The 17,780-nt window shown below is 39.3% G+C and overlaps 1 protein-coding gene across 2 annotated transcripts in view; it reads left to right on the forward strand.

Moving 5' to 3' along the window:
- The window catches only part of LOC124550857 (tetratricopeptide repeat protein 27), a 141,083-nt gene that overhangs the window by 42,115 nt on the left and 81,188 nt on the right, over positions 1 to 17,780 (forward strand). For both annotated transcript variants that reach the window (XR_006967733.1, XM_047125597.1), the window contains exon 7: positions 9,419 to 9,485. Coding sequence is in view for 1 of the 2 variants with exons in the window: in XM_047125597.1 (XP_046981553.1) it covers positions 9,419 to 9,485 (67 nt within the window). In the remaining variant the exon portion in view is untranslated. The remainder of the gene's footprint in view (positions 1 to 9,418; positions 9,486 to 17,780) is intronic.

The following is a 17,780-nucleotide window of genomic DNA, read 5'->3' on the forward strand; positions in this document are numbered from 1 at the left end:
AGTACGTTCCATAATTTGTTGTGATCGACGCAGTCAAAGGCTTTGGCGTAGTCAATAAAGCAGAGGTACACATCTTTCTGGAATTCTCTCGCTTTTTCCATAATCCACCGAATGTTAGCAATTTGATCTCTAGTTCCTCTTCCTTTCCTAAATCCAGCTTGTTCTTCTGGCAGCTCTCGATCTAGATATTGGCGAAGTCTATTTTGTAAGATTTTCAACATAACTTTGCTAGCATGTGAAATAAGTGCGATTGTTCGGTAATCTGAGCATTCTTTAGAACTTTTCTTCTTTGGAATTGGGATGAATACTGATTTTTTCCAGTCTTCTGGCCACTGCTGCGTGATCCATATTTTTTGACATATTGAGTGCAGCACTTTCACTGCATCCTTTCCAGTGACTTTAAACAATTCTGCTGGTATTTCATCATGTCCACTAGTTTTGTTATCAGCCATATTTTCAAGGGCCCACTGGATTTCGCTCTCCAAAATATCTGGCTCTAGTTCTAAATTAACATTAACATCACCAGTAGGAGCCCTGTCATGATGCAGTTCTTTCTTGTATAGGTCTTCTACATATTCTGCCCATCTTTCCTTAACATCCTCTGCTTCACTCAGATCTTTCCCGTTTCTATCTTTTATCATTCCAATTTTTGCCTGGAATTTTCCTTTAATTTCTCTAATTTTCTTATAAAGATCTCTTGTCTTCCTCATTACGTTACTATCTTCAACTTCCTTGCACTGTTCATTAAAGAATATATTTTTATCTCTTCTAGCTAATTTCTGAAAATCTTTATTTAATTCAAACATAGCTGATCTATCTCCCTTGATTTTTGCTTTCCTTCGTTCTTCTGCAACTTGCAGTGCCTCAACTGATAGCCATCTAGCCTTCTTACTGTTCCTTTTCTTGGGAATGTGTTTCTCTGCGGCCTCCTTGACAGTATTAGCTACTTCTGTCCACATCTCTTGCGAGCTTTTGTCCTCCAGCTGTAATACATTAAATCTGTTTTGTACCTCTGCAGCATAGTCGGAGGGTATAGAATTAAGGTCGTATCTGCAAGTTGGGATACTTTTTGGTACATTCTGAAGTTTCAGCCGAAATTTTGCAATCAGGAGCTCATGATCTGATCCGCAGTCAACCCCAGGTCTTGTTGTAGCTGACTGAACCGCGCTCTTCCACCTCTGATTACAAAGTATGTAATCAATTTGGTTCCGGTGTTGGCCATCTGGCGAAGTCCAGGTATATAGGTGACGTTTTGGTAGTTGAAACAGTGTATTAGTAATTATCAATGAATTTTCTTGGCAGAATTCTAGGAGTCTCTGTCCAGCTTCATTTGTTGTACCCAGACCATATTTCCCTGTTATACCTTCTACAGCTTCATTTCCCACTTTTGCATTCCAATCTCCAACTATGAAGACAATATCCTTTTTTAGTGTTGACAGTAGTAATTCTTGTAAATCTCCATAGAACTGGTCAATAATTTCCTTTTCAGCATCGGTTGTTGGTGCATAAACTTGAATTACTGTGATGTTGATGGGCTGACCTGGAAGTCTGATGGACATCATTCTATCATTTTTATATTTGCATCCCATTACAGCTTTTCTCACTTTATCACTAACTATGAAGGCTACTCCATTACTTCTGTTGTTATCGTGCCCAGAATAATACACCATATGGCTTATAATACTCGGTTCAAAACAAAAATAAAGGTTTTCCACAATAGACCAGCGAAATGTGATGGTTCCAGAACTTGAGCGTCACAGTTCATGCGAATAAAACTCCGATCAAAGGCAATGAATTCATAGAACAGAAACAGATACTGTATGTATGCATTTTCCTGCGCCCATAACCTGGTGTCTTTAATTATGTCCGGTCAAAAATCACACAGCGAAATACAGGATATTGGACTAAAAATAACTTATTGCTCCTCTCTTTATTGCATTTTGTTACAATTAGCTTGGCATGGCTGTGTGTGTGTGTGTGTGTGTGTGTGTGTGTGTGTGTGTGTGTTTGTGTGTGTGTGTGAGAGAGAGAGAGAGAGAGAGAGAGAGAGAGAGAGAGATATTCATGTTCCAACCAAAATAAGAACTACACTTTTATGAAGCGTCCCCTTCCTACACGTTCAATTAGAGCACACATCATAGACAGAACTCACGCAATACTTGTCTCTCACTCTCTCTCTCTACTAATCACAGTTTCAAATTGAGAATTATTGTACTTTATACACTCATGTTCAGAAAAAAAAAACAGAGTGCCTTGAACGACTAGAGATAGGATGTCCATATTCAACAAAGGACATGTACAGTAATACGTTGTACAGAAATGATGAGCATTTGAACCATGTCAGTGTGCAGGTTTGTGGTCAACATAGATATCACGGTGCAACACCACCTACTCGTGGTCCCTATAAACTGAAGGTAATGGATCAGTGTGGCTAGAGCAGACGTGCAGGATGCCTCGCAGACATATGCGAGAACTGTGCTGTCAAATCAGTGAATTTGAAAGAGAGGGCACATTATTGATGAAGAGAATGTGATGCATCCATTCAGGAAATTGCTGCTTGTGTGGGATGAAATGCTTCAGCAGTGCGACGGGTATGTACAGAACGGTTCACGGAAGGCGGTAGAACCCGACTATACGGATAAGGTCATACCATCCAGACCATCCCCCAAGAAGATTGACACCTCATCTGAATGACATAGCAGTGGAACACTGTAACACATCGTACACTATCAGGGGTGACAGTCTGTAGCCATTTATTACAGCACGGGTTACTTGTGCCTCGTCCACTTCTCTACCCATCTTTGATGAATGTGCAGAAACATGCTAGATAACACTGGTATATGGAATGACTGTGTCTGCATTCACATAAGACATTAAGTGCCAACTAGAAGTCTTATGGTGTGGGGTGCTATTGGGTACAACCACAAATCACAGTTGGTGTATTCCAGGGCACTGTGACCAGTGTGACCTATGTGGATGACATCCACGACCTGTGTCATACCCTCTCACAGCACCCGGACACCATTTTTCAGCAATACAATACACGACCACATGTTAATGCATGCACAGGTGCCTTATTGGTGTCACAGAATGTCAGACTTTTGCCCTGACATGCCATGTCACCAGACTTGTCACCAATCAAAAATGTGTGGGATACAGTGAAGCAATGTATGCAGCGCTGTGATCCAATGCCAACCACCACAGTTGAATTTTGGAACCATGTGAATGCAGCGTAGATGGCTATACCACAGGACGCCATTTGCGCCGTAGTCGTGTTGATGTCATCACACTCGGAACAAGGTATCAGCGACCGTGGTGGACCCTGTGCCTACTGTGCACAGGACACGTGCTGAACTGAGGTGACTGAATGCTAATCGTTTCTGCAGACCATACTAATGTACATGTCCTGTCAATATGAACATCCTATCTCTAATCGTTCAAGGTTTGCTGTTTTTTCCTGAACATGAATGTATTTTCAGGCCTACTACCCATCTTTCGTGAGGCATAATTTGGAAAATTTTTGTGGATTGGAAGCAGAAAATGTTATGACAGTCTTTATATTGCTTGAAGTTCTCAGAAAACGCAATCTTTTACTGCTTTTTAAATGCAGTTTGATTCTTGAGTGAAGTCATAAAGGAAAATTCAATGTTATCTTAATTTGAATTCATGGGCTCAGCCCCTTCTTTCATTGAACAAGTTACTTTGCTCAACTTCTTAACATGTAACATCAAAAGTGTGAATAAATATGTAGTAATATAGTTATGTATTTACAGAATATTACTTAAGGTTTCTGATTTTTCAAAATAAGTGTAAATGTTACAGAATTGTAAGATCATGAAAAGATTTAACTAAAAATATTAAATGTTCTGTAAAATTTATAAAACAAGACTTAGTTAATTCTTTTCCTTAACCCTTCATTTCTATACAGATTATCATTATTGGAATGATTTTCTATCGTAATAAAGATTTACTTATTACTTTCAATTAACTAAATACACACATGAACTGAAGAAAAAAACACACCAGTTAAAAACATAAAATAACAGTTTAAAACATGAATCAAAAATAGGTAAAATAAATAATTAGATAAATAAATATTACTTAGATGTATTAATTATGCATGATGAAAATACTGTGACAGTATCTTGTATACAGCTTATTTTCCAAAAATGGTAATTCAGAAGACAGGGGTATTGGACAAGAATGGATGTGGCATGAAATCCTCCGTAATCTATGTTGTAACAAAAGTTAAACAATGGAAAAATCATGGGCCATCTAGAGGAATCCTTCCCAAACACCCAGAATCCTAAACCCCTCACCTGGTTCAAATTCTTGATAACACCTTTGCGATCTGGATCAAGGGTGAGGACACCCTATCCACATTCCTCCAGAACCTCAACAGCTTCTCCCCCATTTGCTTCACCTGGTCCTACTCAACCCAACAAGCCACCTTCCTAGATGTTGACCTCCACCTCAAAGAAGGCTACATCAGTACATCTGTCCATATCAAATCTACTAACCACCAGCAATACCTCCACTTCGACAGCTGCCACCTGTTCCGTACTGAGAAGTAAGTCCCTTCCATACAGCCTAGCCACCTGCGGCTCCGCATCTGCAGTGACAAGTGGTCCCTCTCAAGATATACTGAGGGTCTCACTGAAGCCTTCACAGACCATAATTATCCTCCCAACCTTGTACAAAAACAAATCTCCTGTGCGTTATCTTTCCAGTTTCCCACCGCCTCCGGCCACAGTGGAGCATTCCTCTTGTAACTCAGTACCACCCAGGACTGGAGCAACTGAATTATATTCTCTGCCAGGGTTTCAACTACGTCTCGTTGTGCCCTGAAATGAGAAATATCCTGCCCACTATCTGTTCCACCCCTCCCACAGTGGTATTCTCTTGTCCACCAATCCCACACAATATACTCGTCCATCCCTACACAAACTCTGCTCCCGACCCCTTACCTCGTGGCTCATATCCCTGTAATAGACCTAGATGCAAGTCCTGTCCCATACATCCTCTCGCTACCATCTACTCCAGTCCAGTCACAAGCTAAGCTGCAACCACTGTACTGCATTCTATATGGACAAGACAACCAACAAGCTGTCTGCCCACATGAATGGCCACCGACAAACTGTGGCCGAGAAACAAGTGGATCTGCCTGTTGCTGAACACACTGCCCAACACGATGTCCTTCATTTCAATGACTGCTTCACAGCCTGTGTCATATGGATCCTTACCACCAACACCAGCTTTTGTGAATTGCGCAGATGGGAACTTTTCCTGCAATATATCCTACGTTTCCGTAGCCCTCCTGGCCTCAACCTTCATTAGTCATTGTCCTCACCCATCTAGGCCCTTCCCTGTTCCCATTCTAGCACTACACAGCCCTTATTCCACCATTGCACCCAGTCTTTTTACTTCTCTCCTTTCCAGTTAACCCCCCCCTCCCCTGCATCTCTCCTCTGTCCTCCATCTAACCTCCCGACTGGACATAGCTGCCCTACCCTCTCTCCACCTAGTTCCTGCGCATTTCCCAGTAACACTTCATTGTCCCCCATCCCTACCCAACTATCTCTCCCCCTCTCCGCCCCAGCCTCCTCCTTACCCCCACCCAGTCGCTATTCCCATCATGCACTGATGTTACTGCTGGCAGTGTGGCTTCATTTGCCTGATACTGCAGATGTGTGTGTGTGTGTGTGTGTGTGTGTGTGTGTGTGTGTGTGTGTGTGTGTGAACTATTTTTTACGAAGATATTTTCGACGAAGACCTTGCTGGCCGAAAGCTTATTTGTGACTGTCTTTTTGTTGTGCCTGTCTGTGATTCAGCATCTCCAGTATATGGTGAGTGGTAACTTTTCTTTTCATAATATTGTAACAAAAGTTTTTATTTTTGTAAAGTTAATTAATGGTGGTGGGCTATTTCGTAAAATTTCAAATTATTACAACAGTTGATTATATACTTTTTTAAAAATGTTAAGTTACATTTCAACTTTTGTATGAAGCACGTTTTTATACATCATGGTTTTAAAGATACTGCCTGTAAACTTATTGTGCCAAATTATCTTTCATGATGTGTTTTACCTCTTTAAAGTGAAATTGGGCAAAAATGAAAAAAATACATTTGCATTATGTTGACCCCTTTAAACGCATGCCGCCCCCCCCCCCCCCCCCTCAAGTTTCATTGAGATCGTTTATTTACACCTGGGGAAGTTCCTTTGTAAGTATTTGTGTTACTGATCTAGTAGTGTTAGTAACTGAGCATTTACTCTACTGTTGAACAAGAAAGCATGTCCTGCATGGTCTTTGAGATCCATGTGTAGTCTCATCATTGTACATATTGATACAGCATGCTCTGACAGTCATCTATTTGATTCTGTAATTTGTTGCTTGTTTCTTCACCATAAGGGCTGTTGTAGTTCAATTTCTTTAGTAATAAGCTTGGATCTGACATATTCTTCTCTTAACGCTTGCCATACCAGAAACTGTTAATAATGAACTGATATCCAAAAGTTTCCAAAATGTTTTAATTAATACTATTATCTCATGTTGAGATATTATTCTGCATCATCGCCTTCAAAGTATTCCCATTTGGAAGTGATGAATTAGCTCCATACTGGAGTTATATACAACCGTTCGCTTGATGAAAGATCCGTACCCAAAGACTGGAAAGTTGCACAGGTCACACCAATATTCAAGAAAGAAATTAGGAATAATCCACTTAATTATAGGCCCATATCATTAACGTTGATATGCAGCAGGATTCTGGAACATATATTGTGTTTGAAATTATGAATTACCTTGAATAAAACGTTCTATTGACACACAGTCAACAAGGGTTTAGAAAACAACATTCTTGTGAAACACGACTAGCTCTTCACTTCTATGAAGTGTTCAGTGCTATCCACAAGGGATTTCAGATCGATTCTGTATTTCTGGATTTCCCGAAGGCTTTTGACACTGTACCATACAAGTGGCCTCTTAATGAAATTGCGTGCTTATGGAATATCGTCTCAGTTATGTGACAGGATTTGTGACGTCCTGTCAGAGAGGTCACAGTTTGTAGTAATTGATGGAAAGTCATTGAGTAAAACAGAAGTGATTTCTTGTGTTCCCCAACGTAGTGTTATAGGCCTTTTACTGTTCCTTATCTATATAAGCAATTTGGGAGACAACCTGAGCAGCTGTCTTCGATTGTTTGCAGGTGACACTGTCGTTTATCGACTACGAAAGTCATCAGAAGATCAAAACAAACTGCAAAACAATTTAGGAAAGATATCTGAATGGTGCGAAAATTGGCACTTGACCCTAAATAACGAAAAGTGTAAGATCATCTACATGAGTGCTAAAAGGAATCTATTAAACTTCAGTTACATGCTAAATCAATCAAATATAAAGGCTGTAAATTCAGCTAAATACCTAGGAATTACAATTACGAACAACTTAAATTTAGAAGGAACACACAGAAAATGTTGTGGGGAATGTTAACCAAAGACTGCGTTTTATTGGCAGGACATTTAGAAAATGTAACAGATCTATTAAGGACACTGCCTACACTACGCTTGTCCATCCTCTTTTAGAATACTGCTGCGCGGTGTGGGATCCTTACCAGACAGGACTGACAGAGTACATCGAAAAAGTTCAAAGAAGAGCAGCATGTTTTGTATTATCATGAAATATGGGAGAGAGTGTCACTGAAATGATACAGTATTTGCACTGGACATCATTAAAAGAAAGGCGTTTTTGTTGTGACGGAATCTTCTCACAAAATTCCAATCACCAACTTTCTCCTCCAAATGCGAAAATATTTTGTTGACATCAACCTACATGGGGAGAAATGATCACCATGATAAAATAAAGGAAATCAGAGCTCTTACAGAAAGATACAGGTGTTCGTTCTTTCCGCGTGCTATACGAGATTGGAATAATAGAGAATTGTGAAGGTGGTTTGATGAACTCTCTGCCAGGCACTTAAATGTGATTTGCAGAGTATCCATGTAGATGTAGAGCAATACACCAATTCCAATATTGCCACCACTTCTGAAATGCACCCTGGAAGTCTGTCTTTGCTAAAGTGCTTGGTACCTTCTTCTTCTTTCCATGTTGGCTATCTGAAGACTGTCTGGTAATGTCTCAGTTTTGCATTAGTCGAAATGTGGATGTTCATAGTGTGTATGCTAAATTCATTTCCTTTATTTGTGCTCCTGTTGCTTCCTTTTCTGTCAGCCAAGTTTCTACCCATTCTCTGTCATTTTTAATTGAGTCAAAAATCTATGAATAATGTAGGGCATGTGCGGTCATTCATTTTTATTGTGAAATACCCAGCTGTAGATGTTCTCTCCTCATGTCCTTCCTCAAATATCATAGAACTTCTCAGCAGATCCCTTTACTGATGGTCTGACTAAACTTTTATGACCAGTTCTGTAAAACAGGGTCATTCTTTTGGTGAAGAAGATATTTTCCATTACAATGATTGCCGCTTAGTGTCAGGATTGTAGCCATAAATTCAGCTCCTGTCACGAGTGACAACCTCTGGACCGTCTTCAGACAATTTGTAAGTCCTCTGCAGATTTCTGCACAGTATTGCTTCCGATTGTCTCAAGTCAGTTGTTGCACAGAATTCTTCGCATTCCTTTTCGTGTTCAGTTCTCCTGACAGTTTAGTTTCATGTATCATAAATTATTACTAAGGAGTTTCAGAGGTACCAGATGGTCTGTTTATGATCTTGAAGAATCAGTTCCCTCACTTTCGGAACATGTTCTGCTGTGAAGTCCAGCAGATGGCTAACCGATATGGCTGTCTTCACCAGTTGATGTTTGTCCGTTTCTCACACACTTATACCAGTTGTAAGTCTGTGTGTGACCTGAAGCATTATCTCCAAAAGCTAACTTCAACCTGTGAAGTGTATCTGCAGCAGTGTCTCAAATTTATAAATCTTTATACAGACACACTCTTCGTTTGTGTCACCATGACAAAAACCGCAAACTTATAGAAACATGATAATGGAAGTACGCTCACCGAAAACCGAGCAAACCACTCAGCTCACAGCCACTATCCACACTGATTCGAGACGAGTGTATTCGGAAACACAAAGAAGTATTTCAGTGTAATCTTAACCATTTTCACACAAAATTCAAATTTCAGGAACTTTTGTGTACAACCTCATAATAGTGAAAACTGTAGTACATATTTGGCTTGTAAAAATGCTTGCTAGTGCAATTTTTGAGAGAAAGTTTCTTTTTTGTGTGCCTGTATATATTCATTTTTTAAATCATAAATCCTCTGCATATGTTTCCTGTATTTGCTTGTAGTAGACTGATGTGCAACCTACAGATGAACAATTTTAAGAAGTGCCATTTTGAGATGTTACTGGTTGCTAACATAATTAGTTACCATACTTAGTATTCCTGTTCCAGTGTCCAAACCCAGAAATCTCAACCCAAGGACAGACTTGCTGATGAGGAACTGATGCCTTACCTAGAGGTAGATACTGTTTTTATTGTTGCCTACTTGTTTTAGAAGTTTTTGTAAATGTGAACTACCCCTGTGACAGTTGTGTGAAACTTCATTACTCTTTTAGCTTTCTATTTATATTTAAGAGGAGTACCACTTGCATGTTCGTAAACCTCTTAGCTGTTGAACAATGTTATTATTATTATGTGAGTAGAAATCATACTCTTCCTGCTTATCTTGAAATAAATATCCCCTGCACTGCAAATAGCAATTTCCCATTTAGTAATGTACTGTGCTGATTTCACAGATTCTTTTGTCACGCTGTTCTCCACAGTTTTGTAATTTTTGCTCTATGTTATTTCTTTGTGTATCTCTGTTTGACTGTGTATTAATTCTATCAGTTCTTTTGTCTGCTGCTTTTTAATATTGGCTTCATGTTATTTCTCTTTCTAGTTTCTCATTGCCTGAAAATTGTTGTTCTGGTGCGAACATAAACCTTACGTTATTGATACTGCAATGTAAAAGGTGCAGTCTGCGATCTTTTGCAATGTGGAACATAGAGCTACTGAACCATCTAACACAGTGGATGATACAAACATTTTCAGCACTAGGCAAATATGTTTGTATCCTTCCCCAAACTGATTAAAGGACATGTGGGATGTTTCCCATGAAAAGACATGGCTGAAACCCTCCCCAAATAATACCTTGTGCCCTGTCTCCTATGACTCCATCATCAATGGGATGTTAAACACTAATTTTCATTCCCTTGTCCTCAACACCAGTGTTTCCAAATCTCCAGAGATGGGAATTACTTGAACAATCTTTACTGAGATTTTGTCCTTGCAGTCTATTCTGAGCTTTCACCCTAATCAGTTGATATTTACAGAGGTTCTGCTGTCTTCACCTTCTGAGCATGTACCTTCTTAGTTTAGGTGACTTTTTGCAGTTGTTTCTTAAATGGTGTAGCGATTATTACTTGAAATTTAGTGTGGGCTTTAAAACTGCAGTATACAGTACTACAACAATTTTATCTTTATGACAATATATCCTTCATAACAGGTTGTGTATGCCACCGAAATCTGGGAAAACACATGTATTTTTTAGAATTCTGTGAATTTTTCATTTTTGTAGTTTTCAGTTAAATGTTTGTAATTTTGACTGATAAGAAGTGATAATCTAATGAGGAATTTTACTTTAGCCCTCTACTGTAGCAATAAAACACAAACAAGTTTAGTTGCGAAGAAAATGCGTCATTCACAACAATAGAGCTCAGTGCACACACAAGCATCTGTTGACAGCAAAATGAGTCAGAAGCCTTACGAAGATAACTACGTAGGGATTCATGACAACAATCTGCTTACAATGAGTGTGATGTCACAACTGTTTACATTTCTAACAAGTCACAAGAAAATGTTGTGAATTGCGGTTTGAGAAACGTTGCTTTCAAAGGAAATTTCCTTTTATGCTAGATGAACTTCATCACGTGTGAGAATGTGCGATGAATTTTCTTAAATCACTGTGTGTGTGTGTGTGTGTGTGTGTGTGTGTGTGTGTGTGAATCTTGTTCAAAAATTTTCTTAAATTGTGGAGCATTTGAATCTCATTCAAAGCTTGGCACTTTGAGGACCAGCCATACCAGTCTTTAACATACCTTGAAGGATAACGCATGCTAAAAGAGACCAAGATTCAAGGTTAATTTTTCATATTTGTTTTAGTTCTTTCATAGATTACAAATTATGCAGTAACAATGGCAAAAAGTATAATTATGCTTCAAAAAAGTGTGAGGTGAGTTCTTGAGCAGTTTCGCACACGATTGGCTTTTCTAGGGAAAAGTCGAAGTGCTTGACGGAACATTTTTTTCAGCCAGGTAACCCACGAAATGTTCAATTCACAGCAGTGAAATTTGTGGTCATGCTTGTTAGAGATATTCAGCTGCTGCAATTTAAGCAGAGCTCGCCAGATGCTGCCTAACTACACCCTTGGAAAAAACTGCAAAACATTTTTAAAGGACCAATATTATATATGAAAGCGTAGCTTTTTCTGTAGCTGTATTGTACGTATATTAATTTAAACCATTAACTTTGCCTATTTGGGTGTCTGTGCAGCTTCACAGTGATGTTGCTATTGGCTGAATACATCACATGTCCTATGCTCCAAATATCTGCTGTCATTGACTGATCACATGACACGAGCTATGATTGTCTGATAAAAGCGCATCCCAGTCTCAGTTTCAGTGCTTTGGAAGCTAATGTGGTGTATTTGGTGGAATTCACATTTATATTTCTGTAATATGAAAATATGCACTGTACATGTTGCTGTGCATCAAGTTTTACAGCTCTGAGGGAAAGTGTATTGTCACTCAACTTGGAAAAAGTGTACTTTCGTCCAGGAAAAAAGTATATTTTCGCCTGGGAAAAAGTGCATTTATAACTGGGGAATCCAGGAAAAATTCGTTTTTTTTTTCTTGTCCACGTATACACCCTGCATAAGCATGAACATATTCAACTCCCTCCCTCCCTCCTCCCCCTCCCCCCTCCTCCCCCCTCCCCCCTCCCCCTCCCCCATCCCACTGCCTCCTTCTGGGAGTGTGTGTGTGTGTGTGTGTGTGTGTGTGTGTGTGTGTGTGTGTGTGTGGGCGCGTGCGCACGCGACAGGTTGAGAGAGAGAGAGAGAGAGAGAGAGAGAGAGAGAGAGAGAGAGAAAATATCAGTAATGCTGAAAAAGTGGAACAGTAGACTTGGATCCATCATTCAGTTTGATACTTGTGAAACCTTCTGTACTATAAACCACCTGTTGTTACTCCTGTCAGATTTTCGCTGTGTTATTACCTACTGGCGTGTTTTTGAGCGATCAACTGAGTTGCTCTTTCCATTTTACACACAGTTTTGTAACAACAGGCCGAGTCATCTTCCCCAGGTGCTGAGAACGGTGCTGTTACCCGTACTTGCTGCCTGTGCTCCAACCAGATTGTGAAATTTTGTTGGTGTTTAGTCAGGCTGTTTGACTATTTTAGGTGCAAATGAAAGTGGAGAGTTGAGGGCAATGAAAAGAGCATTTACATTCTGTTGTGAATGAAGTGTGCTGGTTTGTTGAAAATTCTCTAGATCCTTCAACCATTGTGTCTCTCATTTTCCCAGACTTTCATCTCTCGCTTATATCTGATTTTTGTTCCTCTCTCAGGCAGCCCTCAGAGGTAAGGAAGAGCTGTCGTCAACCTACAGGTTGATTTGATCACTGCAGTGCTTTATTAGGCACACTCCTGCTCTAGATTTAATATGGGCTCCGAACAATGGCGCAACTCATCATTTTTCTCATCGACAAACATTGCCAGAAGTGAAAGGAGTGACAAGTGACGTACAAAAACCTAGAACTGACAAGGTGTCAATACCTAGACCTTTGGATTCGCAGTCTCTGAACGACACTCGACCAGTTCTGCGACGCACAGAATACTTACTTAACGATTTATTACTTCTGTTGTCTTATTAATGAAGATTCTTCTACATTTGCTTTATTCCTTCTCTTCTTGAACTCTTTGATTGTTGGATTTTTGTTCTGAATTTTTATATGTGTTTTGAATATCTCTGTCAGATCTGACCAAGTCCTTTAAGTAATTTTGAGTTTCATTGATGCATTTGCGTTTTTGTTGGAAAAACTGCTGTAGCTGATAAACTGTAAAGGAAAACACATTATTTCCATAGGCAATTCAGTAGGATCCAAGGATTCTCGAAACCCCAAAACATCATTCAGAGAGGCTTTATTTGATTAATTTCTTTTTTCTGTTTTTTTTTCTGGTTGTTCTGAACTGAATATCAGTGTTTCAAGGCTTTGTAGCATTTATTATATGCATCTTAACAATTATATATAGCGGAAACTCCAGGTTGGAATATTCACAATGCAAGGAAACGGATAGATTGCTACTCACCGTAAAGATAACATGTTAAATTGCAGACGGGCACAGTGAAAAGACTGTTACACATTTGGCTGTCAGCCAAAGCTTTCTTCATAAAAGGAAATGCTCAAAACTTCATTCACACAAGGAAGCACATCTTACACACACATTCCTGCCATCTCTGGCAGCTCGGTCCAGACCGAGGTGTCGGAGATCATGTGTGCGTGAAGTGTACTTACTTGTGTGAATGAATATGTGTGTTTCCTTTTGCCAAGAAAGCTTTGGTCAAAAGCTGTGATGTTAGCAACTCAACTTGTCATCTTCATGGTGAGTAGCTTTCTGTCCTTTTCCTTATATTGTCAGTAATAAATAAGACATCGAATGGAAGACCAAGTCAACAAGTTTTTTTTACAAGTGTTCAATGTGGGCACCATTCATCATCCAGCACACATTTAGTCGATGGGAGAGTTCTTCCAAACCTTGTGGTAGTGGACACATGCACTCGTTATCCTTTATGAATCCAAATGCAAAAATCACATGGCAACAGACTGGGTGAACTTGGAGGCCATGCGAAATGAACTCTGTCAGTGTCATTTAACTAATCACATTGAGTTATACCAGTGAGGTGATGCGTCATCTTGCTGGCAAATGAAGTTCTGTGGTTCAGCTGCTTTCAGTTGAGGGAAGAACCATAGTTCTAGCACATCAAGATATGAATTATCCGTTGCAGTTGCTTCATGGGAAAGAAAGGTCCATAAACTTTCCACCAGTATATGGAACAAAAAACATTTTATTTGGGGGAGTCTTGTTGCACTGCATCATGTCCTGGGTATTTGCTGATGCCCAGATGTGCACAGTACATGTGTTCACATTTCCAATTGGATGAAATGTCAATTCATCACTGAAGATTACACGATCCAGAAAATCTTCATTGTCATGCAGCAACATGCAAAATTAGCACATAAACAGCAATCTGTAGGCTTTAGAGCTGTAACAGCTGTAAACGATAAGGACATAGTTGTAAGCATTGCCTTAAAAGTCCCCACAGAGATATCACTGGAATTACTGATTCACGACTAGCCTTACGAACAGATTCTTGGGGCTACGTACGAGACACTGTCACTTCTTCAACATGTTCTTCAACCACTGTTGGTCATCCCATACTTTTCCCTCTGCAAAGACAGTGTATGTCTCCAGACTGATGATACCATTTACAGATGTTATCACCACTTAGAGAATTATAGTGGAACTTAATATGAAATGCATGTTGCCATGTAACAACGGACTCAGTCATTGCAAAATTATAAAACCCGAAAAACTTTGTTAACTAATCGTCATCTTTGCTGCTAGTGCTTTCTAATGGAAGTCACAAGAAACAGTGCATGCACACAGGTACACAACAAGGTGTATACGTCCTGGGAGATCCGGGAAAAACCCGGGAATTATTCGGAATTCCAGGAATTTTTCATGGTATTAATTTTCAGTAATGTATCCCGCTACTGCAGAATAATACTGCAGCAATAAAAGATAAACGAGAGAAAAATACCAAAATAAAATTTTAGTTGCATAGGAAATGCATCATTTACGACAAAAACACTGTGCACACACAAGTGTCTGTTACATCAATATGTGTCGAAGGCCTTACTATAAAGACTATGCAATACTTCGTAACAAAAAACTGCTTCCAATCAGTGTGACGTCACAACTGTTTGCATTAGGTTCATTTGAGTAGTTGCCAGCGGGCACATGCGCATGCGCACTTAAGTTGCATATGAGCAGTACCTTCTCCCGCTTCTGTGGCTACTTGAAGCCAGACACAAACTGCAAAAATTTTTTCTGGCACGCCCAAGTTTCCAGATTCGTGTATGCGCAGAGTGGTCCAAGTTGTACTGGGGTAGGGGTAGTCTCCATATGATCTGTGTTCGCATTTAGTGATTTGCCGTTTCCTCTTCGTGTACAGCTCCCACACAAAATGAAAACAGAATGGATTTCTGTGGCTGGGAGCTATCGAGTGAATTAAAACACATTTACATAATTACGAAAGGTAGAAATATATTACAGGTTTCAGCTTTCTGAGTATATTTCTACGTTTTTGGTAGTTGAGTAATAATCACCTTGCAGAGCAATGATGTTATTTTTGTCGGTTTGCTAGGGAAATTTGGCTTTTATTAATCATTTCTGCTGAGGTAGTCAATTTATTTGAAACGAAGCATTTTGGTCCGTAGTGTAGGCTAGTTCCAACTGTTTGCTGAATTTCAAGTACATGTTTTCATCTTCTGATGCGTATTGCATTTTGCCATAATAAAGATTCAAACATGAGATAATACAGTACCAGTACTCTAAGAAAATTTACATCCCGAAAACCTCACTGGAAAGCTTAATATCAGGTTGGAGCCTATTTTATTGTGAATCTGGACATATGGATGTGCACTTCAAGCCGAGTTATACATTCTAGTATGGTTTAAGGACTTCCGATGCTCTTGGAGTATCCTCTGATGTCCTTTTTCTTTTATGACGTAAGATACCTCAGTGCAAAATGTACGAACATACAGACTTCCTACGCTATAGTAGCTGTGCAAGCACAGTAATGCCTGTTTTCTGGCACTCCCTGCCAGCTGCTGAAAAAACCTATTTCTAACAGGTCTGCGGAAAATACTGCAAATGGTGGTTTGAAAATCGTTACTTGCAAAAATGAATTACATTGTGTGTGAGAATTTGCGATGAATTTCATAAATCATAAGAAATTTTTACTTTCGTTTAAAACTTAACAATTAGAGGACTGGCCACTTAGAAGAATTTTGAGTCCAGAAGACCAGACATTTATGTCATTATCTTAAATTTTACTGTCACATTTGTGTGATGTATTTTAAAGTGTAACGCACGCCAAAAAGAAAGAGGGAGAGAGACCAAACCATTAACTATTACTATTTGTGTGTTTGCGCTACTAACAGTGATGTTGCTTTTGGCTGACTACATCACGTCCTGTGCTCTGAATATCTGCTGTTATCAGCTAGCAAGATCACGTGACATGAGCTATTATTAGCTTACAAAAGGGCATTGCAGTCTCAATTTCAGTGCTGTGGAAACGAGTGTGCTGTGTTTGGTGGAATTTGAAATTAAACTTTCGTTATTATGAAAACATGCAGTGAAAATATGCAGCGTACATGACTTTCCAAGACTTCTTTTGTTTTTCTGAAGTGGCAGCGGGAAGTTCTACACCGATGATGTATAAAACGTTAACCATTCAAAGGATTAATAAGTTTTACAGTTCTGTAGGAAAATATACTGTCACTTAACATGGGAAAAAATGTGTGTTCTCCCAAGGAAGAAGTGTATTTCCTAACTGGGAAATCTGGTTCAAAATGGTTCAAATGGCTCTGAGCACTATGCGACTTAACTTCTGAGGTCATCAGTCGCCTAGAACTTAGAACTAATTAAACCTAACTAACCTAAGCACATCACACACATCCATGCCTGAGGCAGACTGTAGCGCCCAGAACCGCACGGCCACTCCGGCCAGTGGGAAATCTGGGAATTGTTTTTCCTTGTCCACATATACACCCTGTACAAACAAAATTGTTTGTGTTTGCTCTTTTATTTGATGTGTTATTTATAACTGTAAGTTGAATATAATAAATGCTACAAAGCCACAATTTGTTTTATATTTATTCACGTTATTTCTTTGAAGCCCGCATCTCGTGGTCGTGCGGTAGCGTTCTCGCTTCCCACGCCCGGGTTCCCGGGTTCGATTCCCGCCGGGGTCAGGGATTTTCTCTGCCTCGTGATGGCTGGGTGTTGTGTGCTGTCCTTAGGTTAGTTAGGTTTAAGTAGTTCTAAGTTCTAGGGGACTTATGACCACAGCAGTTGAGTCCCATAGTGCTCAGAGCCATTTAATCTATTTCTTTGAAGTTTTGCTCTTGTTCTTCATTTTTACTGATGTTTGTTACCCAATATTCTGCATTTAGTTCCTCTATGCTTACTTTTTTTAGAAGTTTCCTACACTTTGTGTCTACTAATGCAGTGTTGGGGCAGTATCCCTTCTCATCACAGCTGGTTCCTGTTACTTTTAATTTCCATTTTCTCTCTTTGATTAAAAAAAATTTAAAAAGTTAAAGTAATTGCTTGTATATTTATTTGTATCTTAGCTCTGCTCCAGTTATTCCTATTCAAATTGCTCTTCCCTCATTGTAAACGTTTCTAGTAATTTTTTCCCTAAAATTTTGGTACAGCAGTGGGAAATTATGGGTGGGATATAAACAGTGGCATGAAGAAAGATTAACTTCTTATATATGGAAGACACACTGATCAACAAATGAACACATGAACAAGGTGTTGCATACCATAATTCAGCTTTTGAACTTGGCATATGATAGTGATATATTTTACTGTGGATGAATCATTGTTTTGGGTAATAGAAGGCCAACAATATATATTTT

The sequence above is a fragment of the Schistocerca americana genome, chromosome 9 (genome assembly GCF_021461395.2).
Source record: "Schistocerca americana isolate TAMUIC-IGC-003095 chromosome 9, iqSchAmer2.1, whole genome shotgun sequence".
In the NCBI taxonomy this organism is placed as follows: Eukaryota; Metazoa; Arthropoda; class Insecta; order Orthoptera; family Acrididae; genus Schistocerca; species Schistocerca americana.